We start from the raw sequence: 13,295 nt of genomic DNA on the forward strand, positions 1-13,295 counted from the left end.
ATTATTCTAATGTTAATCTAAAGCATAATAGGAAAAAGAGCTAAAAAACCTATTTACAATCCTTATAAATGTTCATAATACATCTAATACATAATATTAATTAAAGACTATCTAAAGTCGATGACCTAAAGCAGATTGTGTTTAGGTAATCTGTGTTTATACCTGAAGGGTATAGACATTTTGTTGTAATCACCGAGACTCTTCACAAGTGTGTTAGTATGGTTATTAGTGATTCTTTCATAGAATCTACTGGTTAGTTTGTTAGTAATGTCTGTAACAAACGGAATATTATATATATAGCATGCAGTTTTTTCAGGTTAGTATATATGGGTGTATTATAAATTATTTTAAGGGATTTATTTTGTATTACTTGGAGCTTGGAAAGGTTAGTATTCGAGGCGTTATTCCATACAGGTGAAGCATAGGTCAATAATGGTGGTCACCGTGTATGTACATAATCGATGCGGTGCAAACGATCGAAAAGCGCCAGACCGACTGGACCACAGATTAATGGCACGTGTACCTTATGCGTGCGCACTGCTCGCACTTACACTAAGCGAAATCTACCCGAAGTCCCGTCATACCTACCCTGTATACACTCTGTGCTTCTGATACGATATAGTTTCGAATTTTTCCTTATTAAATTATTGAAAACTCGCCAGAAAGATCCAACTCAATTTTAATAATTGCATCTGTGCACATCGAAAGGTTACTCGTCATCTGATGTGCAATTTTTCATTCGTGAAGTCGAGAATTGCGTTTAAAGTAGCCATCCAGTTAATCTGTGGTTCAATCTGTCCGGCGCTTTTCGATCGTTTGCACCAAACCCGTACATAATATGTGGGTTTCGCGCTCGGAAAACGGCGCGGAAAATGTTGAGTGTGCCTGTCGGCCGTCGCGACTCGACCCGTTCAAAGGAAAATGGTCGTTATTGCAGTGTGCGTGCGCGTGTCCGGCCCGTTGCGATTTTCGCGTGTAGCCGGTTGCGCGGTCCGCCCGGCGAGCAGCCGTCCCCGTCTGGCGCGCGCGTGCGTCCCTCTCGCTCCAGGCGGACAGCGCCTCTCGCCCCGCGCCCCTCGCCTCGCCCCCCCGGTTGGCCAGCGGCCGCACTCGGACCGGGGCGGCGGACGCGCGCGGACGCCCGCCACCGCATCCAACGCATTGCCACGACTGTCAACCGAATCGCGCTTCACTATCCGCTACCCGCTATCCGCTATCCGCTGTACACACACTCTCTCTCTCGGACGGACGCGACCCTCACCTCAACATGTGAGGCCGCCCGCGCTCCCACCCCCGAACATGCGCCACGCACCATAAACAATACTGAAAAACACTGTGATTATCATTATGTTGTTTTAAAATCTGTTCAGTGAATGCGAATTTTCATGTTGCTTCGTTCGGTTTCGATTTCGGTTCCAACTCTCGTGATTTAGTAGTTTGTTGCCGCTGAAGGGTGTGTTTGTTCTGTCGTCGCGGTACAACGGACTGCGACAACCGGTACAAGATGAGAATCAAAATGCCAGCGGTCAGAATTGCGCAAGGTAATTAATTACTCACATACTCTAATTTATATATGTGTAATACATTTAATAGCAAAATAAACCAATGGTAAAGTTTCATACGTATGTATGTTGACCGTTCAAAAGTTGACATATGTATGCTCTGTGTATAAGTTTTTTAATCGCAAATATCGCGACACTCATTTTCTCAACTTTTCATCTACCTTATATTTTTGTATACATGTATGTTATATATTTACTAGAAATTTGTGATCATTAAAACATAAATTCTGACTGTATTTTTTTCATTTTGTATTTCACTATGTTTTTTGTATATATATACAAACTCGACGGTGAAATACACGGAAAAAGTTGGGAAAATTAGTCTTGAGAGTTGGTGGAAATAGCTTGTATTTATTTGGTCAGTTCGTTATATTATCGGTCACTGACTGCTTGACTCTTTTTGTTTGTTGAAAAATGCTCGAAAAAATTAGCGGTTTACTGACTGTTTGCACGTAGTAACAATAAATGAAGTTTTCTAATCATGGGAAAATTCGACTTTAAGATTTTTTTTCTGTACAATGTTATCACAAAATTTTCGTTGAAGTTTGTGATCATTTAAAAATGTGATACTTTTTGATCTTTTCGTCTGTATCTTAGGTGAAAATTTATATATGTTTTTTTGTATAAATTTTTTTTTTTTTTGTAATATAAAGTGTTTTTGAGTGATATTCCTGTTTGCGTGTTTTGTGATGTTTATAAATTGTTTAAACGCATTCTTGTTGAAATTTCCGTGCAAGTGTTTAATGATATAAATTAAAGATTGATTTTTTTTTTGTAGGTGATTTTGCGTGTTTGGCTAGTAAATTTGTTTGAAATTTCGTAGCTTTGTGTTGTGTATCGAGTGTGTGTGTGTTTACGTATATTAACTTTCCTTGATTGAATGTTGTTTTTAAATCTAAGTGTAAAAGTGTCTAAACACTACAGCCGGGATGTCAAATCTTAACATTTAAAATTCGAAATTGCCTTCAGATGTTGTGTTGATGTTATTTTCCGCGTTACATAAACTTTGACGTTTAATGTTGTTGCATAGCGTTTCGTAAATTAGCAATGTGTTTGTAAGTCAAACTATTATTAAATAGTGGGTGAAACGTATTTACTATGAATATTTCATTGTTATGTATTTATATTTTTAATACTATATATTCATGTTCTTTTTGTGCGTACTATTTATTTGTGTAAATGTAAAAAAAAGTCATTACAAACACAGTTTCTAACTCGGAATTGAAGTTTGACCAATGTCTAAAAAATAAGCCGGGTTATTATGGTACAATTTTTTCACTGTAAAATTTGAGCTTACGTACCAAAGGGCATTTTACAAAATTCGTATACGTACGATACACACCTTAAAATGTATGTATGTGGTACAAAAAACGTGTGGATAAAGTAATATGCATATTTATCATTCGATGATCGTGCATTTGTAGAGCGTGGGTGGACTTAACAAATCGTCCGAATTTTGATCATCACTCCTCGTTTCTCACGTTGCTGACTTCTTGACAGTGTGAAACTAATGACGTCTAAGACTAGATAGCGAACAAAAAATAAAATAAAGAGAAATAGTGTATAGTAAAATATCAACCTGTCTTTTTCTCGGATTTTGAACGCATCACGGATCGGAGTGCCTTTTGTGTCCTCTGAGAGTGATTGGCGAGTGAGCATATATCAACGTTGATTTCGGATGACATCGTGTTGAACGGACATACGTATAAAGTTGTACAAAAGTGTATGTATACGTATATGGATATATGTATACATATATGTATGTATGTATATTCGACAAAACGATAATTTGTTCCTACTAATGTGTGTATTTACCAACTAAAATGTAAAAATTGCGCAATGGACGCAACTTTCGCACGCGCTTCTAAATCACCATAAAATTTAGAGATAATTATTGAAGAGCCAGCGTCCAATTAAACGTACAAAATGTATCTAATAAACGTGTACTTAGATTTTATATGAGATTTGAACGAAAATTTCACATCGGTCAACCATCATCGCCGCAGCTGAAGTATTTTCTTAATCTTGATATTTTATTTACATTATGATAAAATCAACAAACAAAAAGAACGCAATGTCTTATCTATTGACACTTCGTATGTACATACATATGTACATAGATGAAGTAATAATTAAATATTTCTCCAAAGTGTCAATGCTTCAGTGTCTTGGAAACATTTCAACTTATTGTATATGCACATTTGTTCAAATTATCTGTAATTGTTGTACCTAATATTTACTTATTCGGTATAAAATTTTGAATAAGTATGTAGTAGATATTTTAAAGTCAAACTAATTCTATTAATTCATTTACATACACATATTTTTTGTTTCCAATAATATCATAAGGGTTATTGTTTATATGCATACGTACGTATGATTTTACTAATTATCTTGTACTAAAAATTTAACATATCATTAATGATGTTAGATCCACACGTTACTTTTCATTTGGGTATTTAAAATATGTAAATAATAAAAACAGCTGAAATATTATTTTTTGATCTCAAACATAATATTATTACAGCTACATATGTACATATAATATAATATGTATGTATTCGCATTTCCTAATGATAAATTTTCATTATTAATTAAAATTTGAATGTATGTACATAAGTATCTCTTTAAATTAAATTAAAACAAACTCATTTATTTACATTGTCAAATTTTCACATTTTAATTCTGTAAAATGGTTTAAAAATGTCATAGAAAAAGTGCATATTCACCGAAAAAATGCAAGATTTTAAGAATGTAAATAAGGTGCATCTCAGTGTACTAATTATATACAATTTGGATAAAAACGGCAGTAAATGTGTGTCACGATTCGAATGCGAATCGAGTCTGTCTGGCCGGGCTCCTCGTCCAGACACGACGCGAATTCCCCTTTTTTCAACCCCCCTTTTCTCCCACTTTCAACCGCCCGACCACCCCCTCGATTCAGCGTCGTCTCGTTTCCCCCTGCGGCGTAGTCGCGCCGGAGTAATTTTTATTTCATTTTTAATTAATATTCTTATCGCGTCTCGCGCAAAGATGACGTCGCGTTCTTAGGGTCAGGGAATTCCCGTGCCGCGAACTTCGCGCCAAACAAAAACAAACACCTTTTGTTTCCGCTTTGTTTTCATAATCGGATATTCGACAGATTTTCCTCTTCAGATTTTACTACGGAGACGCGACGAGTCGAATCTCTGTAACTCCTTAATCTAATCTTTTTCATTTGCGACCGCTAAATTTTTATTTTATTGCTTTCCTTCTTTTGTATTTATGTCGCGAACATTCAACGATTACTGGTTAAATAATTGGATAATTTATTTAATACGTCAATCTATCAATGATTTATTTACTATTTTGCGATAATTTTATGTTTTATATTATACATACATAATGTTTGAGGCATCTAAGATCAAAGCTTTTTCAGCCACATTACATAAATAATAATTAAATCGTTTACAGAACAATGGCTTACTCAACTTTTTCTACTGCTAATTGTCCATGGAATCTAAGTTACTGTCTTTTCCTAATGGATTTCTTGAATTTTGATACTAAACCCGCATTAAGAATATCGCATTTATTTAGTATTTAACATTCATTTAGAAATATATCTAAATTATCAGGTAATTTTATACTTTAATGAGGCAATACCTATTATGTATGTACATATATCTGATGATAATGTTTCAACAAAAATCATAATGGATTTTTACCTATCCATCAATAATCTTAATTACATCGTGAAATAATAAAAAAGCTCAAACAAATTAGAGCTTTTCTTATAATTAATATTTCTGACAATAATAATTGATAATTTCGTATACATATCTATGCTCATTGTTCTAGCATTATTAACATAAATTTGATTACGCCCAGAACGAGCTTGATGAGATTATTGATAATTTTCCCACAATTTTATCTAAGCTGGTGCAAATTTCATACTCAGAGCGTACTTACACACATACATATATGTATGTACCGCTATCAAGCAAATTTCGATAATATTCCACAGTTTTAGAAGCAACTCGAGCTTCTCATCGTGGAAAAGTGACGCTTTTCATATGCACTGCTTTCAATTTAAGCTATGTCGCATCGGAACAAAAAGCTCGGACACTGTTTACCTCGTTTTGTTACGAGCGCTTTCTTTGTTTATGTTTTCACCGTGTGGTCAGTCTCGGTGAAACTGAAGCACCCCACTTTTTCCGTCAACTGAGAGGGCGCTAATATAACACCAGAGGTGTCCCTAAAAGTTTTGAATTTCCAAGAAAAATAAAAAAAATACATGTAATTTATTAATCGTACATATTAAGTATGATATCGTTAAATTTTATTAGGATTCGAAATTGACTACAAGTACGTTGTCTAATGAAATGTTCAAAATTTGATGTACTATGTACATATGTATACATCAAAAAATAAGAAAATGGGAAAAATAGGAGTCGGGGGGTAGTATTTCAATTAATAGATGTCGGGTAGTGCAAGAAGTTGGTTATACAATTAGGGCTTTTGTCGATTTTTGGTCGTGTATTTGCATTAATTGTGATGCGCTTTAACCCTTTGCACGCGTCACTGGACTTTACTGCACGCGACTGGTATGAATGGACCGCTCGGTCAATATTATCTACCCTAGTCCCATTAAGTAGCCCATTGAAAGCAGTGTGTCGTGTATGTACGCTTGTGGCATCGTACACGTGTAACTATAATACATGCAAGTTTACAAACCTGTCATAGTCCGACAACCGCCTAAAATTTAAATTCAGAACCGGCAATAAAAATTTCACATAGGCGCGCATAGGTTAAATTTACAACTATCGGTGGGTTCATGTTTACATATGTATGTGTATGTGTAAATATTATGAATTGTCGTCTTCGCAGTTTGAGCACCGCTGGGCAAAAGCGTCTCGATAATCACGGCAATTACGCCAGTTTAGTTATCTTCACTCCTTTGTCGGTATCGTTTTATTGGTGTACTAGTAAATTTAATCGCTCGTTTCATAGCTCATTATGCGCGTTATGTTTCCTCGTGCGTGTGTAACGCTTGTGCTTATTCAAAATTACATTAATACACAAGCTCGAAGCGTTGTCAAACTGTAGTCCGCGATATGCACGTGTTATGATTCGTATAATGGAATATGTAAATTGGAGTGATGCTAATTTTAATTTAACCAAAATTAAAAGTATTTAACGCACTTTATGCACTACTAACTGATAAAGCTTACCAATGAACTTTTATCAGAATTTATCTAGCTCAAATTCTTATTTTGTATTGCCGATATATTATATAAGCCTCTATATTGTATATATGTACATTGTATGTAGTATTTTATAATATCACTATTGTCATTTTGATTGATCGATCGATCGCCTAAACGCATCTCTTTGCACGCAATCAGTATTAAATTCTAAGCTGACACATCGAACACCGTTCCATGGTGTTTACTAGGCGTATTGTTCTTAAGACTTTGTTACGATTAACGCTAAACGTTGTGTAGGAGTCCAATGTGAAAAAATTGTGCGGTATTAAAAATTTAAGGTATATATGTACATAGGTACACAAAATAATATTAAATTATGTGTATGTATGTGGAAAGTCAAATACAACTTCATAAATTGTGTCTCATTCGTGTTAGTTAGATTGTCTCTTGTTAAAATTTTTCTCATGCCTGCGTACAGGTCAGCAAAGGTAAAATCTTGTTTTTTTGGACAATAATAAAAACGTGTAAAATTTTGGCGTTGCATTGTTGCAATGCGACTTTTGACCCGGCCTCGTTATGCGCGAATATCGTTCTATGTAAGTATTATTCATTATGATTTTTAACCGTCGCGCGGGACAAGTTTTAAATGAATAATTAAACATACTTTTTTTTTGTTAAGCGCTCTCTTTACTCTCTCCCTTTGCGGAATATAAAATGTTGAGAATCGTCGCATTTCGCCGCGTTAATTATGCGCATAAATTAAAACGCGAACAATCATCTGTTGCTTCGTATACAAACTCGGTCGCAAAACAAATGTTAATATTTGCAACGCAGCAGATCGATGTCACCAATTAAATCCATCTGCACATTTTGCATAAATTCGTAAAAAAATACTAATCGTCATAAAAATGTAAACATGAATATACATTGTATGTGTATATAGATAAGATGGGGCTGTGAATGATATATGTGAGTAATAAAAAAAGGAAACGAATGAGTTCAAAGGGTTCGACCGTAACAAAAGGACATAAAGGCACTTAACTTACGCCTTAACCCATCATCGACCCGTGCCACTGTTTAATTTCGTTTTTTACGATCTAGGATCTTAAAGGATAACTGGTTTTGTTTGGTCTTATTACATACAACGCTATGCGAAGGGATGCCACTGGTCTTGAACGATTTGTAACGCAATATGTTTATTCTAATCTACACAAGTACTTGTAAAAAAATCATGCAAAAAAATCAGATACATATTACATATGAGTATTTTACTTTATGTATATTTTGTAAATTTTGTTATTTCATAACAAATTTTTCAATATTTTAATTGCATTATTATGTTTGAAAGTTAATAGGTGATTAGCATAGGCCTAACTTTTCATATTCAATATATGTACGTAAATACTTATACCTTTTTGTACCCATACCATAGTTAATAATATAATATTGCACTTGCATCTATCAATTTATGAGTGCATAGTTAACATACATTGAAAAAGTTTGCTAATTTTTTTTTATAAATAAAAGTTATAATAATTTTGTCATTTAAATGGAATTGAATGAATATTTCTGAGCAATCAGAAAAATTATCTAATTAATCGGCATAATGTATTTTCTTACAAATATAAAATATTGCTTATTTATACGTAATTTATGCAAATTACTATTATATAATAAATTAAAAAATACATTACTAATAAACTCCATATTCGCAACATACGTTTTCGCTTCCAAGGATTTATATAAGACGTATTTCAACTACATATACATACATACATATACATATATGTATGTATGTATGTGCATATATACTTACTTATTTACTAAGAATATACATACGTACATATCTACGTATTCAAATCGAATAATGAGCATTTATTCAATGGAAATTTGACATATATTATATTTGGGGTTTCTGTTGAATTAAATATGTCTTTCGATTCGTATTTATACAAGCCGTTATATTTGAAAATGGCATAGTAAGTCCACTTTTCTTCATTTCGAGAAATATTTCGCAAAACATCAAATAAAATGTTTTGAGATTAACAATATGTATTGAAAAAATACTGGTGACCTGTAATACGTTTATTATATTTTTCCGAGATACATATCGAATCAAAAGAAGTGATAACAATTTGTGAATTCAAACAGAAACAGTGTTTTTGTAACTGAAAATTGGATTTTTTAATTTTCAAATATAACAGCTAATGTATGTACATATGTACATACATAATTCCAAAAAACAATAATTGTATTCTTGTACTAACCTACATACATATGTATTATATGTAATGTACATTTTTTAAATTAAAATTTTTCTTTATATTGTTGCATCATAAATATTTTTTTATGAATAATGTCTATTATATGTAATACACTATTTATATATTATATTTATGTCTATTATATGTAATATATGTAGTATTATATGTATTACACTACTTTGAACAAAAGAAAAACGATGTTTTCCACCAAATTCGCAAAATCAAGTAATCGATTATTAGAATTTTTCATAGTATATCCTATGCTGACTATGCTACATATGTATCTACAGAATATATTTATATAGAAAAAAGATAATACTTTTAAACAAAATGTATCCTGTTTAAATATAGTATAATACTTGTTCACTTACGAGCTAAAGAAAATCGTCAACGGCGAAATTTATCTCAGAATTAAAATAAAATCAATTATATGTAGTATGTATATTAGACGCTGATTTAATGTCGTCCGTAGTCATAGTTTTAATATTAAACCGTATTTGGTTATTAAACGGTATTCAAATGGTATTTTGTATTCGACTTCAGTATTGCACTTTCAACTGAAAAACATCGGATTTTTTAGGAAAATATTTATTTCAAAAGAATTACCCATGAATTGAAAATAAACTGTTGAATGGCAGCATTTATTTATTTTTATTTATTTTATAACATTAAACGAGGCGGAATTTTGTGATTTTATAATTTAAATCTTAGTGTTTTTATCTTTCAATTTGACTTTTATGCTGTATACATACTTGCTGCAATCCATATCAATTTGTAATAAAACATTGAATCGCAAGCTAGAACTAAATTAACTCATCGACGAGAGAAGTTCGCTTCAGAGTCCATTGGCATTTACCGATTCAACTTTACAACCAATAAAGAGTGTTTAGAAGTGCAACACGTCTCTCGAAGACGACGCAACGCGGCGGGCGATTGCAAATGGCACTGAAAAAACTCGAAAACGGTTTGTTGAAAAGACGAGGCGTCCGATGGGCGGTCGTGGTGGCGTCCAATGAAAAAGTCTCGCGTTCGCCTTTGGACCTCAAAACGTGACACATTCGCTGATCGTGTGACGTGTGCCATAGTAATTATTTGGGTCAAGTCGCGCGAGTGTGTGCGTGTTGAGTTGAGACGAGCCGCCATTGGTCCAGAAAGCGCGGTGGCCGGCCATTATTGGTCGCCCGTATGCAAACTTCGCCATTGTGAGGACCACTCATTATTGTTGGCCCGGCTTTTGTTTACCAATAGCGGACGCGGTGGCCTCCACCGCATACCAAACTGTGGGACGCTGGCGAAGCGGGGAACCCCCTTGCAGAATGCGCCGTCGATGATTTGTCCACTGACATGTCGATCGATGCTCAATGACTGAAGCGAACTGTTATTTTATTTTATTTTATTTTATTTTATTTTAAAAAATCAATACCACAGAGACTTGACAGGTTGCCCCAAAGCGTCAATGTGATTTTAATACAAATAATAAAAATCATAAAAATTACAAAAAAAACATCATAAAAAAAAATAATAAAAATCATAAATAAAAAAAAAAAAAACATAAGAAAATAATAAAAATCATAAATAAACAAAAACATCATAAAAAAATAATAAAAATCAAGTAAAAAATATGTACACAAAATAAAAACAAAGAAATAAGATTGAAAAATTTATATCGTGCTATTTAGGATGTGTTCCACCAACTCAACATAACTGGCATCGAATAGGTCCAAGTATTGTGCCAGTAAGTTAAGGAGTCGAACAGCTCTCGAGAGGGGGGAGTTCATGAGCACGTTTGATTTAGCCCTAATTGGTAAAAATATATCATATTTGGTAAAAGTCGGAATTCTCGACAGGGCAGACCCTCTAGGCTCTGGGTTCCTTCCTCTCATTGGTTACTCTTTGCGAGTACTTTAGTATTGCCGTGCCCTGAATTAGCTCGACTTTTACCTGATGAAATACTCCGACATATATTGCCTGGTTCGCATATAATTTCGGACGGTTGGGCAGCGTACACGAATTGAATATACACGCATTCGTTTGTAGTTCAATACAAATTCATCTAAATATGAATCAAAACGGGCACGCGTTGTGCCAAATTAACGCCCCATCTTTCTTTTCGAGTTAATTCAGGGCACGGCAATGCTAGTGTAGTCGCAAAGAGCAACCAATGACATGAAGGACAAAGCCTTGCTTCCGAGCCTAGAGCGTCCGCCCTGTCGAGAATTCCGACTTTTACCTCATTTTTATTATTACTAACCTCTTCTTAGTTCAGAATCAATTTTGTCGTCTGACGAAGTTTGGGTTCTTATCCGATCGTTTTCAAACTTTTCTATTTTGCTCGGTTTGGTCATCAATGAAAGTGGAAATGACGTCCGCCATTACCATGGTGAAAAATAATCTTAATAGACACGTTTGAAAATATATAGATACTACATGTTAAGATATAGTATTCCTGATCTTACCACTGAGGTTTATATCTATTAAATGAGTTGTGCAATGTTGGTGTTCGACACGAACGACAGTCTATGATCATAAATTGAGATTTGTAAGATGTTCGCAAGTGTATATTCTTAATCCTATGGTCAAACTGAGTACATTTGCTAACGAGCGAGTTACAAATGAGCCGTTTTAGCATTACATTATACTTCAACAATTTTTTGTTTGAGATCTTCAAATATTTTATACAAAATATGAATATTTCATATGGGATAATCGCATTCATGTGATTATATTGTTGACGGGTTGAAATACTAAAACACTTAAATTTTGTTTATTTCGGTTCAGACAATATGTGCAGTAGAACCTCGATTTACGAGTATAAGTCGTTCCAGAAACGTGTTCGTAGTCCAAAACATTCGTATTTCAAATTGTGCAAATTGTCGACATTATTTCTTATAAAATCTTGAAATTTCGACCATTCACATATCTTGTTGGTGTTTTTCTATGCTTTCCTTATTAACTTATATCGTGGTCGTCTCCTTCTTATTATACTATTAATGCGTGCTGCTCGTTTATCACTGGTGATCGAGTTACTCGTAATTTGAGGTTTCACTGTACTTACATACATAGAAATATATTATTTGGGGAGAAATTTGGTTTGTTTATTATAATTACATAGAATGCGTACGCTTGAGAATTTTGAGAAGTGTTAAAAGTATTAGGTATTTTATATATTTTTCTTCCACGATAAAATATTAATTCAATTTTTGTGTATTTATATTTTGTTATAGTTGTATTTATAAAAATATCTAACTGCTATTTTGTACTTGCTAGTAAACTTTCTTATGGTATAATAATCATGAACAGTTTGAAAAGGTGTGGGATTGTTACGCTACTTTTTTATGTTAATGCGTTACTACCGCATATTTCAAATGACGCCAAGCCCCTTGGAAAACATTGAAACATTACTGACATCAACGTACATGTGGCTTTATTACCTTTAAAACATAGATATCGTCAAACAATTTAGAATCATAAGCGATTTAATATGCACATATAAATTGCATGGATCCATCGTGCAGCGTCCAAGTGCTAATTGGACACGGAAACTTTTAATTGTTAAAAGTGTACACTGCACGTGTACACAGTATTGCCAGACAAAAACGTAAAGTTTGTAACGAGGGTTTGATAGCAGGGGTGATCTTACTCTGATTTTTGATTTGTCGAAATTAAAATTCAATGCGCGAATGTGCAGTATCTTTCGTTCGCGAAGGTATGCTCGTAATGCGAAATATCTTTCAGATTATTCTCGAGCGTATAAAAGCGTAGATTTTCTTGGAAAGCGGACGGCGAAAGTTTTGGCCGACGATGCATATTTAAAAGAGGGATACTGCGTGCAAAAGGTTCGAGGTTTCGTTAGTCGGCTACCTTTTTGCGGTTTTTCGACCCTGTGCGAAATTTCACTCCTAATTTAAAAGTTTCCCCAACACGTGTATTCGCCGATAGTAACCCCCCTCAGTAAAAGTAGTGGTTTTCGGTGCCCTTCGGAGGAAACTTCCCCTTTTTCCGACCTCGAATTATTTATTCAGAGCTTTTCTGGTGCCCAAAAGCTCGCCACGGTCCGGTCCTTGTGCGAAAATTGTATTTAGGCGATTTTTTTAAGCATATCTAATGCAAAAATTGGCCGAATTCCCACGACGCGACCGTCCCATTGATGCGGCCAAAAGCTCGCCGCTCGCTTTGCATGTTAAGGTCTACCGAGTCGGCATAAATCATTCAAAGGGCTCTCTCTCTCTTTCTTTCTCGTCTTCTTGGCATGCTTTCATTTTTATTTATTTTTTGGTTGTTGC

General features: G+C 34.2%; 1 protein-coding gene across 1 annotated transcript in view; it reads left to right on the forward strand.

Moving 5' to 3' along the window:
* The first annotated feature begins 1,106 nt into the window (after nucleotides 1-1,106).
* The window catches only part of Cph (BCL11 transcription factor chronophage), a 48,363-nt gene continuing 36,174 nt past the window's right edge, over nucleotides 1,107-13,295 (forward strand). Inside the window, exon 1 of the mRNA XM_077437031.1 lies at nucleotides 1,107-1,541. Within this exon, the coding sequence (XP_077293157.1) occupies nucleotides 1,505-1,541 (37 nt within the window). The 5' untranslated portion in view covers nucleotides 1,107-1,504. The remainder of the gene's footprint in view (nucleotides 1,542-13,295) is intronic.

This window comes from Arctopsyche grandis, chromosome 8 (genome assembly GCF_051622035.1).
Source record: "Arctopsyche grandis isolate Sample6627 chromosome 8, ASM5162203v2, whole genome shotgun sequence".
Classification (NCBI taxonomy): Eukaryota; Metazoa; Arthropoda; class Insecta; order Trichoptera; family Hydropsychidae; genus Arctopsyche; species Arctopsyche grandis.